Source organism: Podarcis liolepis, assembly GCF_965112155.1.
Source record: "Podarcis liolepis genome assembly, chromosome: 8".
Lineage (NCBI taxonomy): Eukaryota > Metazoa > Chordata > Lepidosauria > Squamata > Lacertidae > Podarcis > Podarcis liolepis.
The window spans coordinates 66,666,107-66,692,395 of NC_139560.1; the positions used below are offsets into that span (position 1 = coordinate 66,666,107).

The 26,289-nt window shown below is 43.0% G+C and overlaps 1 protein-coding gene across 5 annotated transcripts in view; it reads right to left on the bottom strand.

Annotated features, from left to right (window-relative positions):
* The window catches only part of MYLK4 (myosin light chain kinase family member 4), a 797,874-nt gene that overhangs the window by 708,986 nt on the left and 62,599 nt on the right, over positions 1-26,289 (bottom strand). For all 5 annotated transcript variants that reach the window (XR_014529601.1, XR_014529602.1, XR_014529603.1 and 2 more), the window contains 12 exons: positions 20,977-21,043; positions 19,541-19,979; positions 18,595-18,866; positions 16,898-17,003; positions 15,913-16,006; positions 14,866-14,975; positions 12,750-12,891; positions 7,380-7,450; positions 6,178-6,306; positions 5,852-6,004; positions 4,509-4,587; positions 2,863-2,929 (listed from right to left, as the gene is read on the bottom strand). Coding sequence is in view for 2 of the 5 variants with exons in the window: in XM_083519289.1 (XP_083375415.1) it covers positions 2,882-2,929; positions 4,509-4,587; positions 5,852-6,004; positions 6,178-6,306; positions 7,380-7,450; positions 12,750-12,891; positions 14,866-14,975; positions 15,913-16,006; positions 16,898-17,003; positions 18,595-18,866; positions 19,541-19,979; positions 20,977-21,043 (1,710 nt within the window). In the remaining 3 variants the exon portion in view is untranslated. The remainder of the gene's footprint in view (positions 1-2,862; positions 2,930-4,508; positions 4,588-5,851; positions 6,005-6,177; positions 6,307-7,379; positions 7,451-12,749; positions 12,892-14,865; positions 14,976-15,912; positions 16,007-16,897; positions 17,004-18,594; positions 18,867-19,540; positions 19,980-20,976; positions 21,044-26,289) is intronic.

The following is a 26,289-nucleotide window of genomic DNA, read 5'->3' on the forward strand; positions in this document are numbered from 1 at the left end:
TGAATGGGGAAAATGGCCCTTAACGAATGCCGTTAAATGAATAACATTGTCTGAGTCACACTTTGATCATTCAGAGATTGCTCCCTTTCAATCTGTGGCATGCTCCCCACTCCCCTGAGCAGTAGGCCATCCCACTTAATATCTAGGTTTGGTTGCCTTTGGGTGAAAAAGCACTGGAGACTTAGGCTCTCTCTCTCTAATATTTACTCTATTTACAAATATACAAGGCATTAAATCTGCCACCTCACGCCAGATCTCCAGAGAGAGGTCCTGCCTTTAGTGAACTCACAACTCTCCCCACCTCTCTCCCTCTCTTCCAAACTACAAAGAGCTCCTAAGCTTTTGCCTACTTGCTCTCAAGCAACCCCTTGGTACCATGTCTACCTTGAAGCATATCCTACTGAATTCAATTGGGCTTACACCCAGGTCCATGGGGTTAGGATTGGAGCCTGAGATCACACCAGATGTGGAATAAATTGGAGACCGGACAAAATAAGAAATTTTGCCTTATTCCACCCTGTCTGGTTGAGGCAAGTAGTCTCTTCCCACAAATTTGACTCAGTGCATGATTGAAGTGACTGGGAACAATGTGGTTTTGGTGGCTTAGACATGGAGACATGTAATGCAACTTACAGGAATCTACTATAAACCAGAAACCTTGAAGCTCTGCAGAGCAGTCTTCGCAAAACAATGCTACAAGCCATCCAGTTATAAATGTAACCCCATCGCGCTGACTGTCTCTTGCCAAATGGACCAAAAACACCACTCAGAATTAGTACTCAAAATGCAAAGTGGCGTATTTCATATCTTAAGTTAATATTCGCAAGTTTAAAAAAATAAATAACAAGTGGTTATGCAAGCAGGAGCTTTCAGCATTTCCAGAATCAAGAAGGAGCCATCTCCAGATATTCTCCATAGTCCCTTGAACTTGTTCCCATAGTGTGTGTTTTTTAAAACCATTCTGGTAATCTGAAAACATACTGTGCAAGAATGGCCAGAACAGTTTTGTGATATGGTTCTGACAGGACATTGAATTCTGGCTAGATGACCAAATTATACTTTGGGGAGGGGACTGCATTGCTCTGCATCTTTCAGGGATGTGATGGCTTAGACTGAGAGCTACAAATGGATCCATTGGTAATGAAAAAGTGTGCTTAGGGCTGCAGTCTTAGTATCAGAAGTGTCTTGCCAGGTGCAGCAGAGCTGCTACACTACCTTCCCGACAGGTGGGTCATTGTTGCTTACTGGGAGCAAGAAGGGGAGTGGCAAGGTCGTTGTGGTGCAAAAGCACTGGCAGCAGTGCCGGATCGGGTGCACTGGCGAATTTGCACCAAGCTGTCCTCCTCACTGCTTTGCACAAGATCTACAGGCCATCCCGAAATCAAGGTTCTCTCCACAGCTACAGTTAATTAAAGTAACACATGGCTTTGAGAACTATCTGTATGATTTACCAATTTGTTCATTTCTGGCTTTGAATTTTCAGACTAATGCCCTCAGAATATTTAGAGGGACGCTACAGGAAAACCCCAGCAGAAAAGCGGCTTTGTATATGTGTCACTCAAGCAGTTAAAGATCTATACCATTATGTATTACATTGCCCTCTGTATTCTGAACCAAGAGCTATCCTTGAATTGTTGTGTCAGATGACTGAAGCTGACGAACAAGTAGAGATCACATATTTGTTGTCTGGCTTTGTTAAGTTTGTGACAAACAACACGGCAAGATTTGTGATTGCTGCCCCAAAACTGAGAAGATTGTTCATCAAGGATAATAGGGCGGACTGTAGCCACCTGATTGTCAATGAAATATAGAAACGTATGTGTTTTGGTTTGCATTTTAAGATGTATATATGTATGTATGTATGTTTGTATGTAAAGGTAAAGGTAAAGGGACCCCTGACCATTAGGTCCAGTCGTGGCTGACTCTCGGGTTGCGGCGCTCATCTCGCTGGCTGGGGAAACTCAGCCAGATGGGCGGGGTATAAATAATAAATTATTATTATTATTATTATTATTATTATTATTATTATTATTATTAGCCAAGGGAGCTGGTGTACAGCTTCCGGGTCATGTGGCCAGCATGACTAAGCCGCTTCTGGCAAACCAGAGCAGCGCACGGAAATGCTGTTTACCTTCCCGCCAGAGCGGCACCTATTTATCTACTTGCACTTTGACGTGCTTTGGAACTGCTAGGTGGGCAGGAGCAGGGACCGAGCAACGGGAGCTCACTCGTTGTGGGGATTCAAACCACCGACCTTCTGATCGGCAAGTCCTAGGCTCTGTGGTTTAACCCACAGCGCCACCCGGGCCCCGTATGTATGTATGTATGTATGTATGTATGTATGTATGTATGTATGTATAAATTGGCTAACATTGTCTTTTTAATGGTGTATCTATGTGCATTCTGTATAGCAAGGATAGGATGTATATTTCTTTGTAATGATAGTTGAAATGACCACAGTGGTTGCAAGAACAAATAAACTAATTCACTGCCTTGCCGCTCTGCCTCTCAGTAAGCAACAGTGACTCCCTTGCCAGAAAGCGAGCAGAGCAGTTCTACCCCATAGGCTGAGCCGCTTCTTCTTTGTGCTACTAATCAAAGACTATTTCAGGTGTCAATGTTAAGTCAACCCACCGGCACTAACTTGAAGCTGTGCACTTGTTATGGAAACCGCCCTAAACAATTGCACATAGTTGCATGCATTCATATTGTTATACAGATCTGGTGATTTCTTTTGACCACATGGTGGTAGGAAGAAACCCCTTTAATCCATGTAGTGAGGACGCTTCATAGCAAAGCAGTGGCCTTCACAGAGTGGCCCAGTAGTCAATACTTTCCACTGATACCCGAAATGTTACCAACCTTCCATTTCTCATAGAGCTTATGGAGTCACAGGTGCCTGAGATCCAGCGGAAACCTTAGCCTTTCTCTACAGGGAGATAAAAGAGAACGTCAGAACTGGCTCGACTAGAGTCCCAGCCTTGTGATACATTTAAAACAGCGAGCAACTATAGTAGAACCTCTAATTACGACCACCTCTACTTGGACCCGATCCAAGTCGCGACTGCAGCAAACCCGGAAGTAAATACTGGGTTTGCCGCAATTCGCGCATGCACAGAAGCAGCTTCTGCCATTTGCACAGAGGCTGCTGCCACCGTCTGCACATGCGTGCACGGCGCTTCTACCAGTGACCCGTTTTGCCTAAAGGACGGGCCGCCAGAACAGATTATGGTGGTAAGTAGAGGCTCCACTGTATGTGCTATTTCTAGTTAGGTGGCTCAGGAGCACATCTAAAAGGCTCAAATCATGCAATGAATTGCAAGACTTAGTTGCAAGACACAGACTGCCTTTATGGTGGCAGAGAAATAGGTGTGCTTCCTAATCCCCCCCCCCTTCCACCTCACACTCTTAAATCCACATCTACAATAACCAGCATAATTTCTTCACACCAATAAGGGTTTTTTTTTAGTTTTTGCTTTAAACAAATACAGATAAATATAAACAACCAGAATTACAAAAGAAAAATCCTCGATAATAATAATGGAAAAGGCTAAAAAACTACAAAAAATATCAAAGTACATGGCATAGAACATAAGCCATTATGGGAAAGAAAAAAGAGGAAAGAAGAAGAAGGAAGGAAAAAAAGGTGTGTGTGTGAGAGAGAGAGAGAGAGAGAGAGAGAGAGAGGGAGGGAGAAATGAGCCAAAACACAAGGAGGCTTGTCTATTGTATGCTTCCGTCAAGGTCACAACAGATCATTATTCTTATCAATTCTCTCTATCTGCATTCCATAGAATCCCTTATTTTGGTATCAGGGAACATTTCCCTATGCGGTATCATTCTAAACATAACCAGGTCTTTATTGATGAACCCTTATCCCCTAGATAATTATTTAAACATTCCCATTCTTCTTTCATCATCTTTTTAGGTTTATCTCTTACTGCATCTGACAGCTTCGCGAGCTCCAAGTACTCGCACAATTTGACTACCCATTCATCTTTAGTAGTTGGTAGTTTTAAAGCACCAACAATACCAACATCAGCACAGGCATAAGAGTCTAGCCAGATAGGTTCAAAAGCAGAACTGACTTAGGAATAGAGATGGGTGAATTTGTCAACTTCAGTTACTCTCAGTTTCTCATCCCCCCCCCCCCCAGTCTTCAGTTTGCCCCACTGCAGATGCAGCCCGCATGAAAATCTGTATGCAAATTTGTGCACAGTTCTCCTAATACTTTTTGCACATAATTTTGCCCAGCATAAGCATTATGTGGAAGCAATTTCCACATAACAGAATGCATTTTTGTGGATGCTACTTACAAAAAAACACACATTTTTGTATGCATCGTTTGGCTCGGAGGACTGCACCACAAAATTCAGAGCCGTGCAAATTTTGAAGAAGAGCTTTGCTTTGGTTCACGTTTCAGTTTGGGAAGTACGAATTTTGGAAGATCACATTTATCACAATGAGCTAAGCAATTTTAGAAAACAATTCTATTCTGATATACAAACCTTAGATTGCAATTTACAATGGAGTGTTTGGTCAAATAGCCAAGGATGCTTTAAGGCCGCAGTTGCACTTATCCTCCAGCTTAAAGGGGGGGTAAAAATGAGCGTCAGTATTTAATAGCTATACAGCGATTGTAGCATTCATGTTTAAAATGTGCCTCCCCAAAAAAACAAAACAGGATTGACTGAAAGGCAATTTTAAATTTACGGCTGAGAAACAAACCACACTTTACATTATTAACCTTTTTTAAAAGCATGCTTAAGCTAGCCACTTTTATTTTGGAAGAAAAGCAGTCACATAGGAACCCAATTCAGAATACAATCCTGATCTTGATAGGGCCTTTATACTAGTGGGTGCACTCAGATCCTGTTTGCAGGCTTCCTATAGACATTGGGTTGGCCACTGTGAGAACAGGATACAGCACTAGTTGGGCCTGGAAAATTTCTCCTGGAAATGCAGTATAATTTTGGCTTCTGGTCACCAGCAGACAGAGATGATGTGAGAGTTTTGTCAGGGAACTGACATCAGAGCGAGAGGCGAAGGGGAGGCTCCCAGATTCTGCAGGCGAAGGACCCAGCAGCAGGGGGAGAAGCAGCTCGGTAGAGGAGGAAGGAAATCAGCGCAACACCGGGGATAAAGGGGGGCAAATGGGGGAAGCGGAGGGAGAGCTCCGGGATTCTTCTCTGGACATCAGTGAGGAGAGCACAGGTCCTCCACTACCCACGCCCTCCCTGCGCAGAAGACTCCCGCGCAGTGAGAGGAGTAACTCATACTCATTACAAGTTTGCTCAGTGAAACTGGGATTTTAGCGTATTGTTATCTACCCTTAGAATTGTGGGTGGATGAATTATAAATCAAACAGATAAATGAACAATGATATTTAACTATTAACCTACGCTCAATTCACTCCTGTTGAATTAAACAGAAAAGTTCTTAAACTTCATAGAATTGTATATCCCTGTTCATTTTACTGGATGCACACGTCAAAAGTCTCCTTGTTTATGATGGATTTTATCATTGAAACACTCTACCACTTGAGAGATACCGTATTTTTTGCTCTATAAGACGCACCAGACCATAAGACGCACCTAGTTTTTGGAGGAGGAAAACAAGAAAAAAATTATTCTGAATCTCAGAAGCCAGAACAGCAAGAGGGATCACTGCACAGCGATCCCTCTTAGTGTTCTGGCTTCTGGGAAAGACGCACACACATTTCCCCTTACTTTTTAGGAGGGAAAAGGTGAGTCTTATAGAGCAAAAAATACGCTACATATGAAAATAACTTTTCATTTTTGGAAACAATTTCTGGTTGGACAGTACATTGAAGCTACTGGCATCTGGTTACCCCTTTTCCTTAATGAGAAGCTTAGTGATGAAGTCTTTAGCTTCCTCTGACACTTTTTCAAATTCTTGATCTTCAAAGTTCCACCGACAAGCCAGGATGTTGTTCAGAGTCTCATTATCATCATCACCCAGGAAAGGAGACAATCCACTAAGCCTGTGGGAAACAGGGAAACAGGCAAAACGTTTTGTTGATTACGTAGATCACGGAACAACGTAAACCTTCTGGACTTTAAGCAACAGTCAGAGTCCAGGAGTAGCTTTCATCAAGTTGACATCAACTGTAGAAGAAAAACACAGTCTTAACAATGTAGACTGCAGCATACTTACAACATATAGGCAATGACACCTATACTCCACATGTCAGTAGGAAACGATACAAAGTCGTAGTTTACAACTTCAGGAGCGAGGAATTCTGGAGTGCCAAAGTTGACCTTAAGCTTCTCCCTTGGTTTATATCTAATGAACGACAACGAAATGCATGAGAAACAATGACAGCAAAGATGGCGTCTACAGTATGTACAGATACTTAAGAGTTCAACACAAAGGTTGGGATTCAACTAAGTTGATGAGCAAGAGGAACAAGGTCCACTTGTCCACAGGACTTTCTTTCTTTCCTTTCCCCACACTGCCTAAATGTGCTCTGGAGGATTGGGGGAAAAACACAGACTAGGTTTAGGGGACGTGTGACAGCAGTGAAGGAAGTGGGGGGGGCGGAGTCCCACTGTGTGGGCAGACCACATTGAACTCACACATATCCCACTGAACACGACATTGAATTCCACCCAAATATGATTTAAATAGGCGGTTAGTGGGGGCAGGCAAACAGATAGCTGTCAGGATGATGCCAGAGAATATAAAACAGGCATAGGCAAACTCAGCCCTCCAGATGTTTTGGGACTACAACTCCCATCATCCCTCACTAACAGGACCAGTGGTCAGGGATGATGGGAGTTGTAGTCTCAAAAAGATCTGGAGGGCCGAGTTTGCCTGTGCCTGATATAAAACATGCTGGTGACTAGAAAGCATCTCTTGTTGTCTTGCCCCAAACTTCCTTTTCTTGTACTGCCATTGTTTTGTAATTTTGCCATTTGGTTTAGTACCTCCATCCTTAACACATGGCATGAAATAAGCCCTACTAAAGTCAATCCATTGAACACGTTGAGGATCAGAATGTGAATTTGAGAGGACTGTGTTTATTTTGATGATCGCATGCAGCCTGTCGCAGAGGATCTTGTATCTGAATTATTTGGAAAGAAGCAAAATTGGATCCCTCTTCCGCTCTAGGACAGCATTTTCGGCAACAAAAGCAGCCTTTTCACCCTTCTGTGAAGATCGCCTGTTCAGAAACTTCGACCAACGTGTGTACTATCAGGTTCATCAGGAAATGTGTTCAAGACCGGCCATCATTTGCTAGCCTAGAGAGTCTTTTCTTTATTATTGCACCATTTCTCCCAATATTGGATCACTTGAAAATGGACTTTAGATTTAGGAACTAAAAGATGCTGGTAGCTTGACTGAAAGCAACGTACCTCCTTGCCAGCCCAAAGTCAATAATCTTGATTTGATTTGTCTCTCTGTTCACACACAGGATATTCTCAGGCTGCCAGGAGGAAAAAGAAAAAAGAAAGAGAGCACACATTTATGAGAAATGCTGCATGAAGTGGAATCAGCACATTTAAAATACAACACAGCACAAAAATACGCTTTGCAGTGCCTGCATCACGAAGCAGGTTAGACTCTGTGGACATCTCAGACTGTAATCATGTGGTATTTGAGGCTGGGAATGCTCTGCCAGGGTAGGTTTTCGCTTGCTGTGGCTTTTCTGTTTGACATAATGTAGCCAGTCAAGATAAAAAACTCATTAGTGAGCTTTCAGAAAGGACTCAAACTGGACTTCAGGAAGTCTGTGTTGTGATTTTGCAGCCCATTATGAATCCAGGCTGAGACATGGAATTTTTTTTAAGCTCCCCTCCTCCTCCACTCTTATTTTAAAACTCACCATTACTCAACATTTATCTTTCAGCTTTAGCTTCTTAGTTCACTGTTCTTCCCCTCCCTAACCAGTATCTAACATATTAAATGTGGGCCTTTTAAATGTGTGTGTGTGTTGAGGGGGGAATGTTATTATGATTTTTTCTGTGATTTGATTATTATACTATGTGAATTATGTTGTTAATGTTGTTCACCGCCCTGGGATCTTTAGATAAAGGGCTGTATATAACAACAACAACAACAACAACAACAACAACAACAACAACAACAACAACAACAACAACAACAACAACAACAACAACAACAACAACAGATACTGACTGAGAGGAAAGACTTAAAGGTTAAATGCATCTGGGCTGTCAGGAGACAAATTGCTTTAATCCTTTTTTTATATGGTGATGCTCTCAAATGTCACAACCTCAGCTGAAATCGGAATGAATTTGCTCAAAGGATCGCTATGTCAGATGTGTGATTTGAGTCTTCAGGCACCCACCTCAAGCACCATCATTGCTGATTATATATTTGAATCCATACTTGTCTCACAAATTTACAGTTTTTCAAGAAGGATAAATCATAGAGATGTTGACTCAATGTGCAGGAGCCCTGAAAAAAAGGCAAATTGCTGCTATCATAATAAAAAGGTAAAGGGACCCCTGACCATTAGGTCCAGTCGTGGCCGACTCTGGGGTTGCGGCGCTCATCTCGCTTTATTGGCTGAGGGAGCTGGCGTACAGTTTCCAGGTCATGTGGCCAGCATGACTAAGCCGCTTCTGGCGAACCAGAGCAGCGCACGGAAACGCCGTTTACCTTCCCGCTGGAGTGGTACCTATTTATCTACTTGCACTTTGACGTGCTTTCGAACTGCTAGGTTGGCAGGAGCAGGGACCAAACAACGGGAGCTCACCCCATTGAAGGGATTCAAACCGCTGACTTTCTGATCAGCAAGTCCTAGGTTCTGTACTTTAACCCACAGCACCACCCGCATCCCTCTGCTATCATAATACCATCATACAAATCTATGGTGCAACTGCATTTGGAATACTCTGTGCAGTTCTGGTTGCCTCACTTCCAAAAGGATATTGCAGAGTTGGAAAAGGGGAACTGAAATGACCAAAGGGATGGAGCGACTGCCCTATGAGGAATGGTTGCAGCATTTGGGACTTTTTTGTTTAGAGAAGGCATTTAAAAGATACATGGGACTAGTTTATAAAATTATGCATGGATATAGTCTTAAATCCATGTAAAGGAACATCAATGGATAGGACGATGTTGAAGTTATGCAAGGTTCTGAACTGAAGCAAACTAAATGTTAAAAGCACAAAAGGTAACCTAGCCCATTTTGGTTCAGATGTGATGGTTTCTGCAGACAAAAGCTTGGCAGGACCAATAATCGAATTCTCCTCTTGGCCAGAGGTGAACAAAGTGGTTCCTGCTAGTTCTAATGTTTCAGCACTAAAAACAGATATAATGTCCCAGCAATATCACACACATTAATTACCACCTAAAGTGATCAGATTCTTCAGGTTCACTCAGCGGACCCCTCAAAGTATTGCTTTGGCTTAAGTCAGAACAGTTCACACATATGAATATAACAAAACCAGTGCGGCTATTCCTGGAGAAAAAACAAGTTCAAGAGCATTTGTTGAGCGTTTGCTGGACCCATTCTCCAACATGGAGACCACTACCGAGTGAAGGCCTCAAAATTCATGCCAGGCCACTGTGCCTAACTTCAACCCAGGGGAAAACTGCATCCCTTCAGCAAGGACTCATCTTACACAAAAGTCCTGCTTCAAATATAATAATATGGCAGGCCGTATCTACAATATACATTTAAAGCACTTTAACTCTTACCACTTTAACAGTTGTGGCTTCTCTCAAAGAAACCAGGGGGCTGTAGTTTATTGAGGGTGCTGAGAATCGCTAGGAGATTCCATCTTTGCTCATCTCAAGAGTGCTCTACCATCTCCAGAGTGGTTAACCATTGACACCTCTTCTCTGGGAACTCTGGGGACTGTAGCTCTGTGAGGGCAATCGGGGTCCCCTAACAGTTCTCAGCACTCTTAACAAAGTACAGTGGTACCTCGGGTTACATACACTTCAGGTTACATACTGTCAGGGGTTCAGGAGCAGAGGCGAGGGCAAGGGAGGAAACAGAGAGCGAGGGGGAGGAGTCCGAAGAAAAGATGAGTGATGACGACGACCCGAGATCTCCGAGTCTTTCCAGTGAATCAGAGGATTCACAGAAAGGAGCGCCAGTGGCAAGAGCAAGGGGGGAGCCTAGGGGGACACCCCAGGAGGAAGGGTCCAGAGGGGGTTCAGAGGGCAGCAGTTGGAAATCGGGACCAGCGTCCCCAACAGAGCGCAGTGGAGAGGAAGGGCGCCAGGTATCGAGCTCTGGCAGCTCGCAGCAGGGGGGAGGGCATGAGTCAGGAGTGGCCACACCTCCATCGGGGAGTGAAGAAACGGTCAAGCGGAAAGTGGAAGGTTGGGCGCGCGCGCCAAGTTCAAATGCACAGGAAGGCGGCGCACTAAGCAGCCCGGAAAGGGAGCCAGGTCCTAAAGCCCGACGCAAGGAGACAGAAGGGTCCGGGGGGTCAGCGTCAGAAGAGTCCAGGAAGGAAGAGACCACGGGGGGCAGAGGGACCCAGAGAAGAACGGTCAGGCGGAAAAGGTGGAGTAAGGCTAGGGTATTAAGTTGGTGTACAGGGGGCGGAGACTCAGACGGAGCTTCGCCGGTCTAGCTTATAAGACGTAGAGCTGCACGCGGCAGCTTGAAAATGGAAACTGTAACTCAATAAAGACTTTTATAAAGTGAACGCTGGCTAGCGTGATCCTCTGTGAGCTAGGATCGGGGAGCAGCTCTGACACATACGCTTCAGGTTACAGACTCCGCTAACCCAGAAATAGTACCTTGGGTTAAGAACTTTGCTTCAGGATGAGAACAGAAATCGTGCTCCAGCAGCACGGCAGCAGCAGGAGGCCCCATTAGCTAAAGTGGTGCTTCAGGTTAAGAACAGCTTCAGGTTAAGAATGGACCTCCAGAACGAATTAAGTACCGTATTTTTTTGCTCTATAAGACTCACATTTTCCCTCCTAAAAAGTAAGGGGAAATGTGTTTGCGTCTTATGGAGCGAATGCAGGCTGCGCAGCTATCACAGAAGCCAGAACAGCAAGAGAGATTGCTGCTTTCACTGCATAGTGATCCCTCTTGCTGTTCTGGCTTCTGAGATTCAGAATATTTTTTTTCTTGTTTTCCTCCTCCAAAAACTAGGTGCGTCTTGTGGTCTGGTGCGTCTTATAGTGCGAAAAATACGGCACTTAACCCGAGGTACCACTGTACAGTTCCCAGGATCCTTTGGGGGAAGCCATGACTGTTTAAAGTGGTACAGTACTAACTAACTAACTAACTAACAAACAAACTAACTAACTAACGTATTTTTTCATGTATAACATGCCGCCATGTATAAGACACCCCTATTTGGGGGAACTCAAAACTAAGAAAATTGGGGTGTGGGATTGCCCAGAGTTATTGAGCTGACATTCGCCAAAGCAACTAATCATGTGCATGATTGCCAATGGCAGCTGCCAATCGAGCGCCCAAGTGCTACAGCAACACCCAATCGCGTATACCCCTTGACACAGTCACCAATCTCCCCCCGCAGAGAAACTCCTGCTCATGGCTGGAACCAATCACCAGTCCCTACTCTGCACTACCCATGTATCAGACGAGTCCAAATGTTAAACATTTTTTTTTAAAGAAAAAAAGCTCGTCTTATACAAAGAAAACTACGGTAACAACAACAACAACAACAACTTATTATTTATACCCCACCCATCTGGCTGGGTTTCCCCAGCCACTCTGGGAGGCTTCCAACAAAATATAAAATATACAATAAAACACCAGACATTAAAAACTTCCCTAAACAGGGCTGCCTTTAGATGTCTCCTAAAAGTCAGATAGTTGTTTATTTCCTTGACATCTGATGGGAGGGTGTTCCATATGGTGGAGATGGGATCAGGGAAGGAGAGTATGGCGCAGAGCAGGCATGAGACCCTTGGTTGCTATGGCCTGGTTGTTATGCTGTCAGAGCTGGTGACAGGCTAGCCACATTGCCCAGAGCTCCTTTTCCTTTCAGGGTTCCAAATGTGCACTCCTACTTATTCACCCTCCTTCCAAATCTACTTTTGCATATCAAAGGTGGACACAGGGTTTTGCTACACAAATCTCTGTGTAACATCTTGAAATATACTTGGAGTTGAGAGTGGATTTCATGCCCTTTATTCAGCTCATAGTGGTGAGGAGGAATGGAAGTTCCCTCAGAATGTCTGCTTTATATACATTATTTACACAATGGGCCCCACGTGATTGGCTAATTCCGGGATTCACCTGTAGGCCAATCTGGTTGCGGATTCACTTCCACCTGGAGCTGGATTGGCTCCTGTGGACCAATCAGACTGCTGCATTCTGGACCCTACTGTTCTAGGACCAATCAGACTGCTGCATTCTGGACCCTATTGTTCTAGGACCAATCAGACTGCTGCATTCTGAATCCTATTCAACTCAGTACATAACACATCTCATCCTTGTTGCTGAATTAAACTCACAAAGTTCCCGAACGTCGATCAGTTATCAATTTACTTATCAGTATTGAAACATGAGAACCTAAACCTAGGTATCAAATTCAGCAGGCCAGAGGTTTTGGTCAGACTTCTTAGGAACAAAAGCAAATGTTTGAGAAAAGCGGAATATAGTGCAGTCGTTCGTTAAGTGACCACAAAAATAAGTCTGAGAGAATCAACTGCAGGTATAACACTGAAATCCAACAGTTTTTAGCCAAGCGAGTGTGCCTCAAGGGAGGAAAATTGCCACCTTTAATATCATGGGTAGTGTAATCCATGCACTGTACCTTCAGGTCTAAATGGAGGATGTACATCTGGTGCATGTACTGAACCCCTTCACAGATCTGCTTTATGAACAAGATGGTGTCTATCTCTGACAAGTTGCAGTTCTCGTCAATAATTCGATCAAACAGTTCTCCTCCCTCCACACTGAAAAAAAGAGAGAATTCAAGATTCACATTACTGGAGAGACCCATAATCAAGGGTGTGTGCATTACACACACATACACACTTTTTATTTATTTAAAGAAACTCACTGCAGCCAACTGAAGGCAACCAACCACACCCTGGGCCCCCAAACCTCTCTAACCACCAATGAAAACTAATAAATGAATAGAAAGAGAGCACACCCGCACGATGCTGATACAAAAACCTTGCACATACACTATGTAAAAGAATGAATGTCTACTAACCCCTTCTCTCTCTCCCTCTCCCCACCTCTTCTCCCCCAACTTTATATGGTCTATAATATTAGTGTCTTACTTCAGATATGACTGATCTGTAGAAAGGATTCTATGAACGGAAAGCTGAGACACTTTATGTGGCTTGGAGACCCTAAAGGTAAAGGTAAAGGGACCCCAGACCATTAGGTCCAGTCACAGACGACTCTGGGGTTGCGGCGCTCATCTCGCTTTATTGGCTGAGGGAGCCGGCGTACAGCTTCTGGGTCATGTGGCCAGCATGACTAAGCCGATTCTGGCGAAACCAGAGCAGAGCACAGAAACGCCGTTTACCTTCCCGCCAGAGCGGTACCTATTTATCTACTTGCACTTTGATGTGCTTTTGAACTGCTAGGTGGGCAGGAGCAGGGACCGAGCAACGGGAGCCCACTCCGTCGCGGGGATTCGAACCGCTGACCTTCTGATCGGCAAGCCCTAGGCTCAGTAGTTTAGACCACAACTCCACCTGCATCCCATAGGTGACCCTAGAAAATCTTTAATAAAAACACTTTTTTTTAAAAAAAGAAAAAAATCATTACAAAATGTGCATTTCAGGATTCGGTTTTCCTATGAGTTAGATTGCACCCCTCTCTTCCCCCACAAAAACATCAGAACACAATGCCATTGGGAGAAGCTTTCACCTAACATATGAAGGGGTCATGGTGGGTGGCGCTACCCCTGGTACTGATATGTGTACCCATTGTACATGCAGATATACATGCCAAGAGTTCCTCCATACCAGTCCGAATTCCCCTCCTATGGAGAAGCTCTATGTACATACATCTACACATGCAGTGTGTGTGTGTGTGTGTGTGTGTGAGAGAGAGAGAGAGAGAGAGAGAGAGAGAGAGAGAGAGAGAGAGAGAGAGAGATACACTGGTACCTTGGTCCTCAAATGCTGAAAACCCGGAAGTGTTCCAGTTTTCGAACGTTTTTCGGAAGCCGAACGTCCAATGTGGTTGTCGACTATTGTTTCCGGGGCACCTGCACTAATCAGAAGCTGCGCCTTTTCGAACATTTCAGAAGTCAAGCGGACTTCTGAAACGGATTAAGTTTGGCACTTTTGTTTTTGCTATTTATTTTGCGTTTCTGTTTTTGAGGCTTTTTGGGTTAATTTGTTTTTTTGACTGTGTGGGAACCCAGTTCAGGTATTGATTGATAGTGTGACTGCAGAAATGGATAAAAGCCCCCCTTCCAAACATCAGTGCAGGTAAGAATTATTATTATTTTTTTTAATTAACATCTACAATACTGTCTTATTTATTTTATAGTACAGTACATTGATTATTGCTTTCATGTTATGGATCAATGGTCTCGTTAGTAAAATTCATGTTGAATTGCTGTTTTAGGGGTTGTTTTTAAAAGTCTGGAACGGATTAAGTTTGAGAACCCAGGTACTACTGTATGCATGGGGAGCGGAGTGCACAGGGGGAGATTTAACCCTTCCCTCTCACAGCGACTACAGTTAAAACAACCAACCCAACTGTGGGTTTTTTTTCTTTGTTATTGTTGAATTCTAAATAAAGTTTTATTCTGAGATAAATAAAATAAAATAAAAAACAAGCAACCCATGTCAAAATAAGGCTAAGAAATAAAAGGCCCATTTACTCTGTGTGTGTATATGCACACGTCTGGACCTAACCGAAAGCCCAAGAAAAGGAAACAGAAGACACGTTTGACATACTATTCCATGACGAGAACGATGTCGTTTTTTGATTCAAAAGCATCATACAGCTGAATGAGGTTCACGTGGTTCAACTGGTTCATGACATTGATCTCATTCTTTACTTCGTCCTGTGAAGAATGCAAGAAGGGTGCTAAATATGGTGATAAATATGGCAGAAATTGGATACACACTTATTGCTTGACCTCGCTGATATAGAAGAGAAGAAGAAGAGGAGTTTGGATTTGATATCCCGCTTTATCACTACCCTAAGGAGTCTCAAAGCGGCTAACAATCTCCTTTCCCTTCCTTCCCCACAACAAACACTCTGTGAGTGGGGCTGAAAGACTTCAGAGGAGTGTGACTAGCCCAAGGTCACCCAGCAGCTGCATGTGGAGGAGCGGGGAAGTGAACCCGGCTCACCAGATTACGAGACTACTGCTCTTAACCACTACACCACACTGGCTATCGCTCCTTCCTGCTGTTGACATTTCATTCAAAATGTTCCTAGGTTTGTAGGACAATCAGACTGGGTATCTCCCTATTAATAGCAAATATATATTGTAAATATTGTCTAGTGGCAATAGCTTTAAGCTAATGTGGGGGGGGGCAGGAGAAAGTAGATCATGTCTAGAAATGGTAAGGATATTGTAATGGTGTGAGGGGTGGGGAAATCCTGCTGTCTGTGATTAGACAGATAAATCCCTCCTGAACTTGGTGTAATGGAAAGAGTGGACAAGACTATGGCTCAGTGGCAGAAAAATTAACTACAATAAAATAAATTAAAGAAATTAAATAATACGGCTTATTTATAACCATGGATTTACAGGGAGATCTCATTATGGGCTGTGGACACGAGTGAGCTGGGATTCAAAAGGCAATTCAAGTGGAAGAAGAAATAACTGATCCACAGCTGTGTTCACAAGTTGTACAAACAGGAGCGTAATAAACCAAGGTATATGGGAATCAGTAGAACAGAAGCTGCCACTTGGAAGTGGCAAAGTAATCTGCATAACAAAACCCCTTGGGCAAGGCTCTGCTGTAGGCCTGCACTCCAGTTGCCCTTACCTTTTCCTTGGCAGCTCTTGCTTTTATAATTTTGGCGGCTAATTTGAGACCCGTTGATTTTTCTTCACATCTATGCACCTGGCCAAATCGTCCACTAAAGAAAGGAAAAGAGGGAAATGTTGCTGAATCCAAGACCCATCGCCATTCCTTTGAGATATGAGCATTCAAGTTTGCTATCCTCACTAGAATCTCATTATTTGAGGCAGAACAGTGTCTAGCACAGGCTCCCTCAAACTTGGCCCTCCAGATGTTTTTGGCCTACAACTCCCATGATCCCTCGCTAGCAGGACCAGTGGTCAGGGATGCTGGGAATTGTAGTCTCAAAACATCTGGAGGGCCGAGGTTGAGGAAGCCTGGTCTAGCAATTGTCCCTTATTGTGAGGTCCTGCCCCACCAATCCTGCTGGACTCCTGGCTATTTCTGTCAAACCTCCTCAAATTAAGAGGAAATATACTTAAGAAAGGCATGCCAATGTAAGTCTGAAGGAGGAAAATAATGTGGGAGTTACCCTGAGAATGATTCCTGTAAGGAATGATGGACAGAATTGGAGTTCAGGTAAGAATGGTTGTGTACCTTGAAAGTGGACACTGTCCCCACTAATTGATATAGAGAGTGATATTCAATGTTAGTTATACTCAGAGTAGATACACTAAAATCAATGGACGTACGTGCATTCATTTCAGTGGAGCCATTCTGAATATGACTCAGTTGGATATTACCTCAGCTTTTTAACCTATATCTTGAAAACATGGCTAATTATGCCAAATGGAAAAATAATATGTTGTATAACCTAACATTTAAAACTATCAATATGTTACATTGCCTTTGTTACTGATTTTCCACACCACTTTAAATGGTTGTCCGTTTTGTTTTACTTTAGTTACCCCTATTGCCTAATCTACCATAAAACCATCCACAGCAATGTGATATTCAACAACTTGAAGAGATTCCTCATTCTGCTAACAATACCTTCAATTGTACTTACCCTCCCAAAACTTCGCCCTTGTGAACATGATAATAGCTATTGATCCCTGCTCTTTTAGCTGAGACGATCCGATGATCAAAGGGTGCCGCCGGTGGTGAGATATACTCTACAAATGATAAGAAATGCATGTGAAATCCTCACATGACATAAAGAAATGGACTTATGCTCATTATCTACCATTTCCATGGAACAAGCAGTGTTACAATGTTCAGTACACATGCACTTTGTTTTACAAAATATTAATTCCCCCTTCTACAGCAAGGCCTGATGGTGAGTTTCGTTGGCTACACTCAACACCGAACTTCACTCCGGACATGCACCAGAATATATTTTGAATTTCAAAATTCTCACCTCTGTACTCGAATTCCAGGGAAGAATGAGGGGGTGGTGATATATAAACACAGGGCTTATGGTGTGGAAATTGGAGGCTACCTCTTCATTTGGTTAAAGCTACAAACAGCCACCACATCAACCCACCTTGTGAGTTTAGGGAGGTAAGTCCTGGGCCTGTTTTTGTAAGTCAGATACCGTATTTTTTGCTCTATAGGACGCACTTTTCCCCCTGCAAAAATTAAGGGGAAATGTGTGTGCGTCCTATGGAGCAAATGCAGGCTCCTTGGCTTCAGCGATAGCAACGCGAAACCTCCGAAGCGCAGAGGGAGCGCTCCCTCCGCGCTCTGGAGGCTTCGCGTTGCTTTCACTGAAGCCTGGAGAGCGAGAGGGGTCGGTGCACACCGACCCGTCTCGCTCTCCAGGCTTCAGAGATAGCTGCCTGAAGCCTTCGGAGCTCTGCGCGAGTTCCCGCTGCACTCCGGAGGCTTCAGGTTCCTTTCGCTGAAGCCAGGAGAGCAAGACTCTCCTGGCTTCAGCAGAGAGGGAGAGCTGCGCAGCGCCCCTTCAGTGAAGCGGGAGGAGAAATGGAAGGGGCTTCGTTTCTCCTGCCGCTTTGCTGAAGGGGCGCTGCGCAGAGAGGAAGATTTATTTTTTTTCTTGTTCTCCCCCTCTAAAACAAGGTGCTTCCTATGGTCTGGTGCGTCCTATAGAGTGAGAAATACGGTACTTACTAAAAGCCATTTGTGTGAATAACAACACATGAAAGCATTTCCATTTGCCCCAGAAAGTATAATCTTTTCAGTTTGCTTTAAGAGGCTCCTAAGAACTGGATTTATCAGGAATCCGGAATCCAAGTCATGGGACCATCTTGGAGCAAGCTGGGCAGCTATCAAGTTCTCCAGTGGCTTTCCATGGATTCTTATATCACCACTTTTAAAGAGAATTAACTAAAGGGTAGTATTGCAATGGTTTCTCACGCCATGGCAAAATTTTCCTGTAAAAAAAGAATCTTGTGAACTTCCTGAGGACTGTGCCTTAACAAAACAAAACAAAACAAAACAAAACAAAACAGAAGACTCACATTTTGCAAAAGCCTCAAGCCCTGTTAGTTGGTACAAAACAACAATAACCCCCAATGAACAAGTCGCCATGGGGCTTCAGAATGGACTCCACAGAAAGCTTTTGAATTTCCTCATTCTCAAAACGGATTGTCAGCTGGTGTGAATTAACAAAATAACACCCCTGAAGTTTCATGCAAGCTCTATTAACTCCTGGGAAGTTAATTAAAGATGCAAGGTACACTTCATTTTGCTTGGCATTATCACCATGCATATCTATGTTGATTTTTTTAAGCCAGGTTGTACCAATTGTAATACTGTCTCCTATTGAAGCTTCTTGCTTATTTTCAGTCTTCTTGGGTGTGGAATCAGATCCAATTGTTTCCCCAGGCAAGGCAGGCTGTGCCTCTTTTGGCTTCGTCGCTCCTTTGGGTTTCTGTCCATCCTTAGCATTCGCTGCATCTACCCTGCTCTTTTTGCTCTCCTCTTTGGTAAGACCAAAGTCATTCACACGACGCTTACTGCTGCCATTCTGCTCATCTTTTGGAGGGAATGAGGCCTTTTCACTGTCCTTATGCCTACAGGATGAGGGATAGAGATTATTCTAATGGCACCATGAGAGTGGAGTTGGAATGAAGCAAAAATATAGGTTAAAACGAAACAATGTAAGGAGCTCGTTACTTTTTTAGTGTTTGCGTTTCATGCCTAAACAAAATGCATATAATAAAATAACTGCAGAAAAAGCAGCCGGTGTCTTCACCATTTTATACTTTATTGATCTCTGCAAACTTCAGACCAGACCAGAGCAGATCACAAAGAACGCACATACTAAGTTCTATATATTTTGGATACAGAGATCACTAGATAGGCAAGGGAAGAATATTCAAATATTAATTTTCAACGGGGAGATTGAGTATTGGAACAATCAGTAACTATCATTACCATTTGTAAAAACTCACATTGTCAACATTTTAAAATGGTATTTTCCTATGCTTTTATTTGTAATAGTACTATGTTTGTATGTTATACTAACAATAAATAAAACAAACCAACACTTCAATCGCTATTGGTTGCTAGTGGAGCTTTGTCATTTTGCCATCTCCAAACCAATATGTTTGTCTGTTTTGTCAAGTATGACAGATTTCTAAAATGCAAATTCAGTGTTGTATGTGACCTTTGCATAAATCACAACAAGCCCCACTCTTTAATAGGTAGCTGCATGATATTTGAGGAATTATCATATAAAACCTACCTGACATCTTGATTCTGGCTTTTTGATGGACTGCTGAGATCTTCTGCTGTATCTTCACCTGGGGATGTAGTTTCTGGTACTTCTGTTTCTTCATCTCTGCTAGTATCAGTTCCTTCAACATCTTTTTCTGCTTTCTCTGGGCTTTCTTCAGACCTCTGATGCTTTTTTACAACTCCCAAAGCATCACTCTTTGTATCGTCGCTACTCGGTTTTTTACAAACGGCCTTTGCTTCTGCCAGTTTTTTCCCTGTTGTCTTTGGGAGCGAGCTTTTCCAATTTTTGCTATGGCTGTCCTCTGCCTTCTCCTTTGACTCATGAGTAAGAGGTTTAAGGGAACTTCTCTGAACAAAAAGAGCACTTGCCTTCTCCGTATTCTCCTTGTTGAGTTTATGGACCTTTTCTGTGTGGGAATACGATTCTGGGCTCCCATCAGATTCCTCTGGAACCAAACAGAAAACAGCAGCCATTTGAATGAAAGAAGAACATGTATGGCCCGCAGCATTTCAGGTTTTTTTTTGGGGGGGGAGTCATTTGTTTCTCCCTCTTTCCTCCATTTATTCTACACTGATACAAAAGGTAACCCAAGATTTCCCATGTACTGGAACAAAAGAACAAAACAACATCTTAAAAAATTCTGCAAGTATAGTTTGCAGTATGTATAGTTTGGTCTGAAATATTAAAATTCTGTTTGAGAAATCTTCTAATTCAGGGGTCAGCAAACTTTTTCAGCAGGGGGCCGGTCCACTTTGCCTCAGACCTTGGGGCGGACGGATTATATTTTGAAAAATAATAATGAACGAATTCCTATGCCCCACAAATAACCCAGAGATGCATTTTAAATAAAAGGACACATTCTACTCATGTAAAAACATGCTGATTCCCAGGCCGTACACAGGACAGATTTAGAAGGCAATTGGGCCGGATCCAGGCCCTGGGCCTTAGTTTGCCTACCCATGTTCTAAGTGGTAAGTAACATGGCTGACATATAGTGGTACCTCGGGTTACGAACTTAATTCATTCCGGAGGTCCGTTCTTAACCTGAAACCGTTCTTAACCTGAGGCGTGCTTTCGCTAATAGGGCTTCCCGCTGCTGCCGTGCCACCAGCGCACGATTTCCGTTCTCATGCTGGGGCAAAGTTTGCAACCCGAGGTACTACTTCCGAGTTAGCGGAGTTTGAATCCTGAAGCGTTTGTAACTTGAGGTACCACTGTATTTACAGGAATAAGTTTAGGCTTATAAGAATAAAATGAGCTAGTCTAGAGGTATAGACTTGGCACAGGCCCCATGGGCAAGAGGCCAAGGTTGAGAAATTTCACCTCAGAATGCCCTGCAGTGCTAAAGCCCCCTTTCCCTTTGACAAGTCATCCCTCTTCTCTAGGGCACAGTGCTAGGTATAGAAAGGTATTGTCATTATGTTTAGAAGACAAAAACTAACCTGAGGAATCTGGTGGTTTCTTCTTCTTTATCAATTTTGTTCCCTTTCCGGCTAGATATGATCTTTCCTAGGGGGAAAGGAGCAAGCAAACACATTAGACCTTTAATTCGTAATACACTTCCTTTGCAAAACTGCACCTTCTCTTCTGTAAGCCACATATTTTCCCACAACTTCTAATCAAATCCAACTCTGGCAACCCCTGTAATTACTTCCCATGGCTGCTACCTGCAACTGGAACATGCCTATTTGAACAGACAGGCAGTCGTGGTCCTGCACTTCCAAACAATGACATTGGCTTATTTGATGGGAAGGTATGCAAAAGCTCCCATGAGCTGGCCATTTGTGGTTTAAGTGTGGTCAAGGTTCTTACCATAGATTTTGCCCAGACAAAGATTTTTGTCTGAAATTCTCAAAGGAATGTCTGCTATGGGAAAGCCTCTGGAATTTGGTGCCTTCTTTCCAAATTGGGCAATTATGCGATAAATAATGTTGCTATTTTTGCTCTAACAGTACACACACATAGACACAAATCAGAAATAATTTCTAATAATAATAATAATAATAGGGAGAATAAGAAGAAGCTGTTTTGGGGCCAGTTATGTGCTTATGTTTTTATTATCAGACTAGCCAATGATTCTCCCCTCCCAATTGATAGCTGTACATTTTAAACTTGTACTTTTAGTATTCAGCGATGACCAACTGTTATAAATGGAGTTGAACTGAATTCTGTGCAAACTATGAAGTAGGTTATTTGCATAAAACACCATTGTTAAAGGTCTTCACTGCTCAGAGAGTCAATACTAGATAGCTTATTGTTTCAAAACAATGTATGGTGGTTCGCTCACTGCTAGAAGTGAAGTTTCAGGGAACCAGGCAGAGGGCCTACTCGGTAGTGGCACCCACCCTGTGGAAGGGCTTCCATCAGATGTCAAAGAAATAAACAACTACCTGACTTTTAGAAGACATCTGAAGGCAGCCCTCTTTAGGGAAGTTTATAATGTTTGAAGTTTTATTCTGTTTTTAATGTTCTGTTGAAAGTCGCCCAGAGTGGCTGGGGAAACCCAATCAGATGGGCAGGGTAGAAATAATAAATTGTTGTTGTTGTTGTTATTCCATCCTTATTCATCTTATTCAGCTAAATGCGAATTTTGAAGGACGAATGTGTTTCCGTTCTCATATTTCTTAGGGAAGTGTGAATTTGATAATTTGCCTTTCAGTGTGAACTTAACTAAATTTCTCCTCCATCCCTACCATGAACATTCTGCATATTACAACCACTTAGCTAAGCCACTCTGAGGGTTTATTTTACAAGTGAGATATATATCACTGAAATAAATAGCCATCGGGTAAGAAGTTCAAAGATTATCATTAGCTTTCTTCAGTTTGCCAAGCATAGTCTTGCTATCTGATTTTAATCTGTTATGTGCTGATCACTGAGATGCATTAGAAAACAACAGTGCTGAAACAAACTGGTATGATTTGCTACCACAAAATTATGTTGGCACATTCACGGGAGTTCTGAGTATGTGATACACCCTGCCTGGTACAACTTCTCCGTAGTCTACAATGCTACAGTGACATCTAGAGGAAGCTTTTACGAATATACTGTTCACTGAAAAAAGCAGAATGTTAGAAAATAAGAACTGCCTCTCAGGATCAGTCCCAAGTCCACTGTGATCTGCATTCAGTTTTCAGAAGTGTTAACCAAATGTTGTCGAGTAAAATAGCCCCTGTTGCCTTTCCGTCCACCCTATCCCCAGCATCTGATTACCCAAGATACACTACCAACTGTTATGGCTGCCAAATATTAAATGATTATGGGCTGTATCTGTGAAAGCCACCTCTCAGCCACTGTGGGTCCTGTGGCACTGGGGGAAATGAGATCCATCCACAACAGAGTGTACCACTGTGTCTGAGCACCTTTCCCCCTGCTCAAGACATTATTGCCACCTCTTGAGAGTCCCACGGACTGCAAGAAGATAAAACCTCTCCATTATTAAGGAAACCAGCCCTGAGTGCTCACTGGAAGGACAGATCGTGAAGCTGAGGCTCCAATACTTTGGCCACCTCATGAGAAGAGAAGACTCCCTGGAAAAGACCCTGATGTTGGGAAAGATGGAGGGCACAAGGAGAAGGGGACGACAGAGGAACAGATGGTTGGACAGTGTTCTCAAAGCTACCAACATGAGTCTGACCAACCTGCGGGAGGCAGTGGAAGACAGGAGTGCCTGGCGTGCTCTGGTCCATGGGGTCACGAAGAGTCGGACACGACTAAATGACTAAACAACAACAACAATCCTTTATCAATCAACCGAAAAACTTCCCTTTGGTTTCCATGAAGCCCCTTGAGGTAGCATGGTTTATGGCTCCTAGGCATGGAGGTGTTTCAAATAAGATAATATTACAACAGGGTTATGAAAGATAATCTGCAATCACACTTTGATTCAAAGGGTTTGAGGAGTTTTCAATTTTCCCTCTGTGTTTGAGTATTACATTTAGGCCTATCTCTTCCCAACTGCAGTTGAGGTGGCAAATCTATGTCTGAGAATACCACTTCAGACTTCAGGTGGGGGCTCTCATGGCAGAATCAACCCCCAACAAAACAAAAACATCCTTATGCATAGAAAAATAGAATGTCAGGGGGAAAGAATGGGCTAGAAACCTACTTCCTGACAGTTTGTTTTCTATGTGCAAGAGATTATTTTTACATTCATGAACATTGTACATAGAAAAATAGCATGTCAGGGAAACGAGTAGACTAGAAATCTATTTCCTGACATTTTGTTTACCGTGTGCAAGGATTATTTTTACATTGGTACATTCACTTCCATGGTCTGAAGTGGTTCAGTCCAAAGACACAGGTTCCCCAACTCAGCTGCTGTTTGGCTCCTTGCTCTAACCCTGCAAAATATTTGCTTTCAATTACCACTTTCCCTCAATCAGCCAGGTTGCACTTTATTTGGCAGCACTGTGGAACAGGTTGCTTTCAAGGTGAACGGGTGTTGTACCACGCTCAACAGTATCTCCTTTCTATAAGGTCTCTGGCTGCTCCTTCCAGAACATAATATTTGCCTAAAATTCTTGCTGGGGCAATGTGTTCTCTGAGCAGCCAAGTTAACTCTGTTGACACCGTTTCCTATCCAGAATGCCTTAGTCTGACCTGGTACTTGGATGAGATTGTTTGAAAGAAATATGTGCTGAAAAAGGCAGGAATTAGACACGAAGGCGTCATTAGGCATAAATATCGTGCTTTTAGTAGCAATTTGAAATTCGTTCCAAAATTAACTTGGAGTTTTTATGAACACCTGACTTCACTGAATTCCTTCTTTATACACCACCAGGATGAACCTGGCAATGTTTCTGATACTCAGCCTTCTTTTTTCTTTCTTTATTCACCTAATAAAACCCTTTGATTTTCTTCCCACTGCCAGAAGCACTATAATGAACATTTCATGAAGTTGCCTCCACCTCCCAGCCTTTATCATCCCATCAGGTTAAATCGGGTGCCAAAACTGAACTGTTCTGTGGCTTCAGTTCAATTGCACTTAACAGGTCATAATATATAGAAATTTGCATCTGCAAATACTACATTGCCTGTACATGAGTGTTTATATCAGGAGCTTCTGGAAATAAAAAAAAAACAAAATAAAAATCTCTTGGAGATTTATTAGGATCAGATCTCCCACTTCTGTGTCAGTCCCATTAATAGTTGTGGTTCAGTTACTTGATCCGAGTGATGATAACAAGTACTTCAGCATGCCATTCCCAGCCAAACTAACGTCATGAATCTTGATATATAAGCACCAAGACAGAGTAGACATGTTTTCCCTGACAGCAACCCACGTGCAACTATACCGATGCCTCAACATATCAACTTTTTTTAGCATTAGGGCATGAGACATCACCTGAGTAAATGCCCTGGGGCTGCTGAAAGCCAACATTCCTCTTTCAGATTCCTCCCCATATTTCTTGTGACGTTTGTTCCGATGTACATACCGATAAGATACAAAATCAAAGGATACCAGATAAACTTGTCAGGGATCTACATAACCTTCGTGGAGTTTCTAAAGGGTTTAAAAAACCTTTCAATTTCAAATTTCCCGACAGCGTCTCATGTGTGTACCATATGGGTTCTTAAAAACCCTCGTTTATGTTATGAAATTCCTTTAGCTGCTGTTCTCCTGCAGCACCATAGCACAAAGCAAGACAAAGAGTAGCACAAGGCATCACAAAAGGAAGACACACCACACATACTGCGTCATGACTCTGCGTTCAGCAGAGAACCAGTCTTTTCACCTTGTTGTGTGTGTTCAGGATCAACAGAACTTCCAGGATGACAACCATGGCACAAAAGGTTGGGTACCACAGATCCACCTCACTTGATTCCAGCTCTGCTGATGACTTTAAACTTGGTGACTCATATGTCACTATGTGAAGTGAGGCATCTGGAAACCTCTGGGTAGAACACTTCCACCAGGTAGAGGACCTTCACGGTAGCGGCACCCGCCCTGTGGAACGCCCTCCCACCAGATGTCAAAGAGAAGAACAACTACTAGACTTTTAGAAGATATCTGAAGGCAGCCCTGTTTAGGGAAGCTTTTAATGTTTAACAGACCACTGTATTTTAATATTTTGTTGGCAGCCGCCCAGGGTGGCTAGGGAGACCCAGCCAGATGGGTGCGGTATAAATAATAAATTATTATTATTATTATCAGCTTAAGGATTTCTGCTCGTCAGGTGGAACTATTTCCACTCTTCTCTTGGAGTCAATATTGTATTAGCACAACAATTTAGTTGAATCCGGCCATTTGTGTTTGAAGTAACTTCCGATAATAAGAAAACTCTGTCTATAGTGCATGAGCTGCAATGGCTTCTGTTCTGCAGTAACCATCAACGGGTGACTATGATGATTTGAGTCAGAATTCCTCTATTTATCTCCAGAAGGCACCATTCTAACAACCACACCAGAATGTTTACTGCTAATACAATGCAAGGTACAATTAAAATCACATTTAAAACACTACAAAGGGCCATTTTACACATACGTGTTGATCACTTCTTTCATTACTCAAGTCATGGCTATTAGTCCTAATAGCTATATAAAACCTGCAGGTTCAGAGACAAGATAACTCTGAGTATCAATTGCTAGGGAGGGGGAAACTTCTTCATGTCTTATTTCTGGCTTTCCCAGAGTCGCCACTGTAGGAGGCAGGATGCCAGGGTCTGATCTACCAGAACTCACTTACGTTCCCATATTCACTTTGTAAAGACAACACTTTTCAGTGCAGTCACTGCACTGGTTAAAGGAGTCGT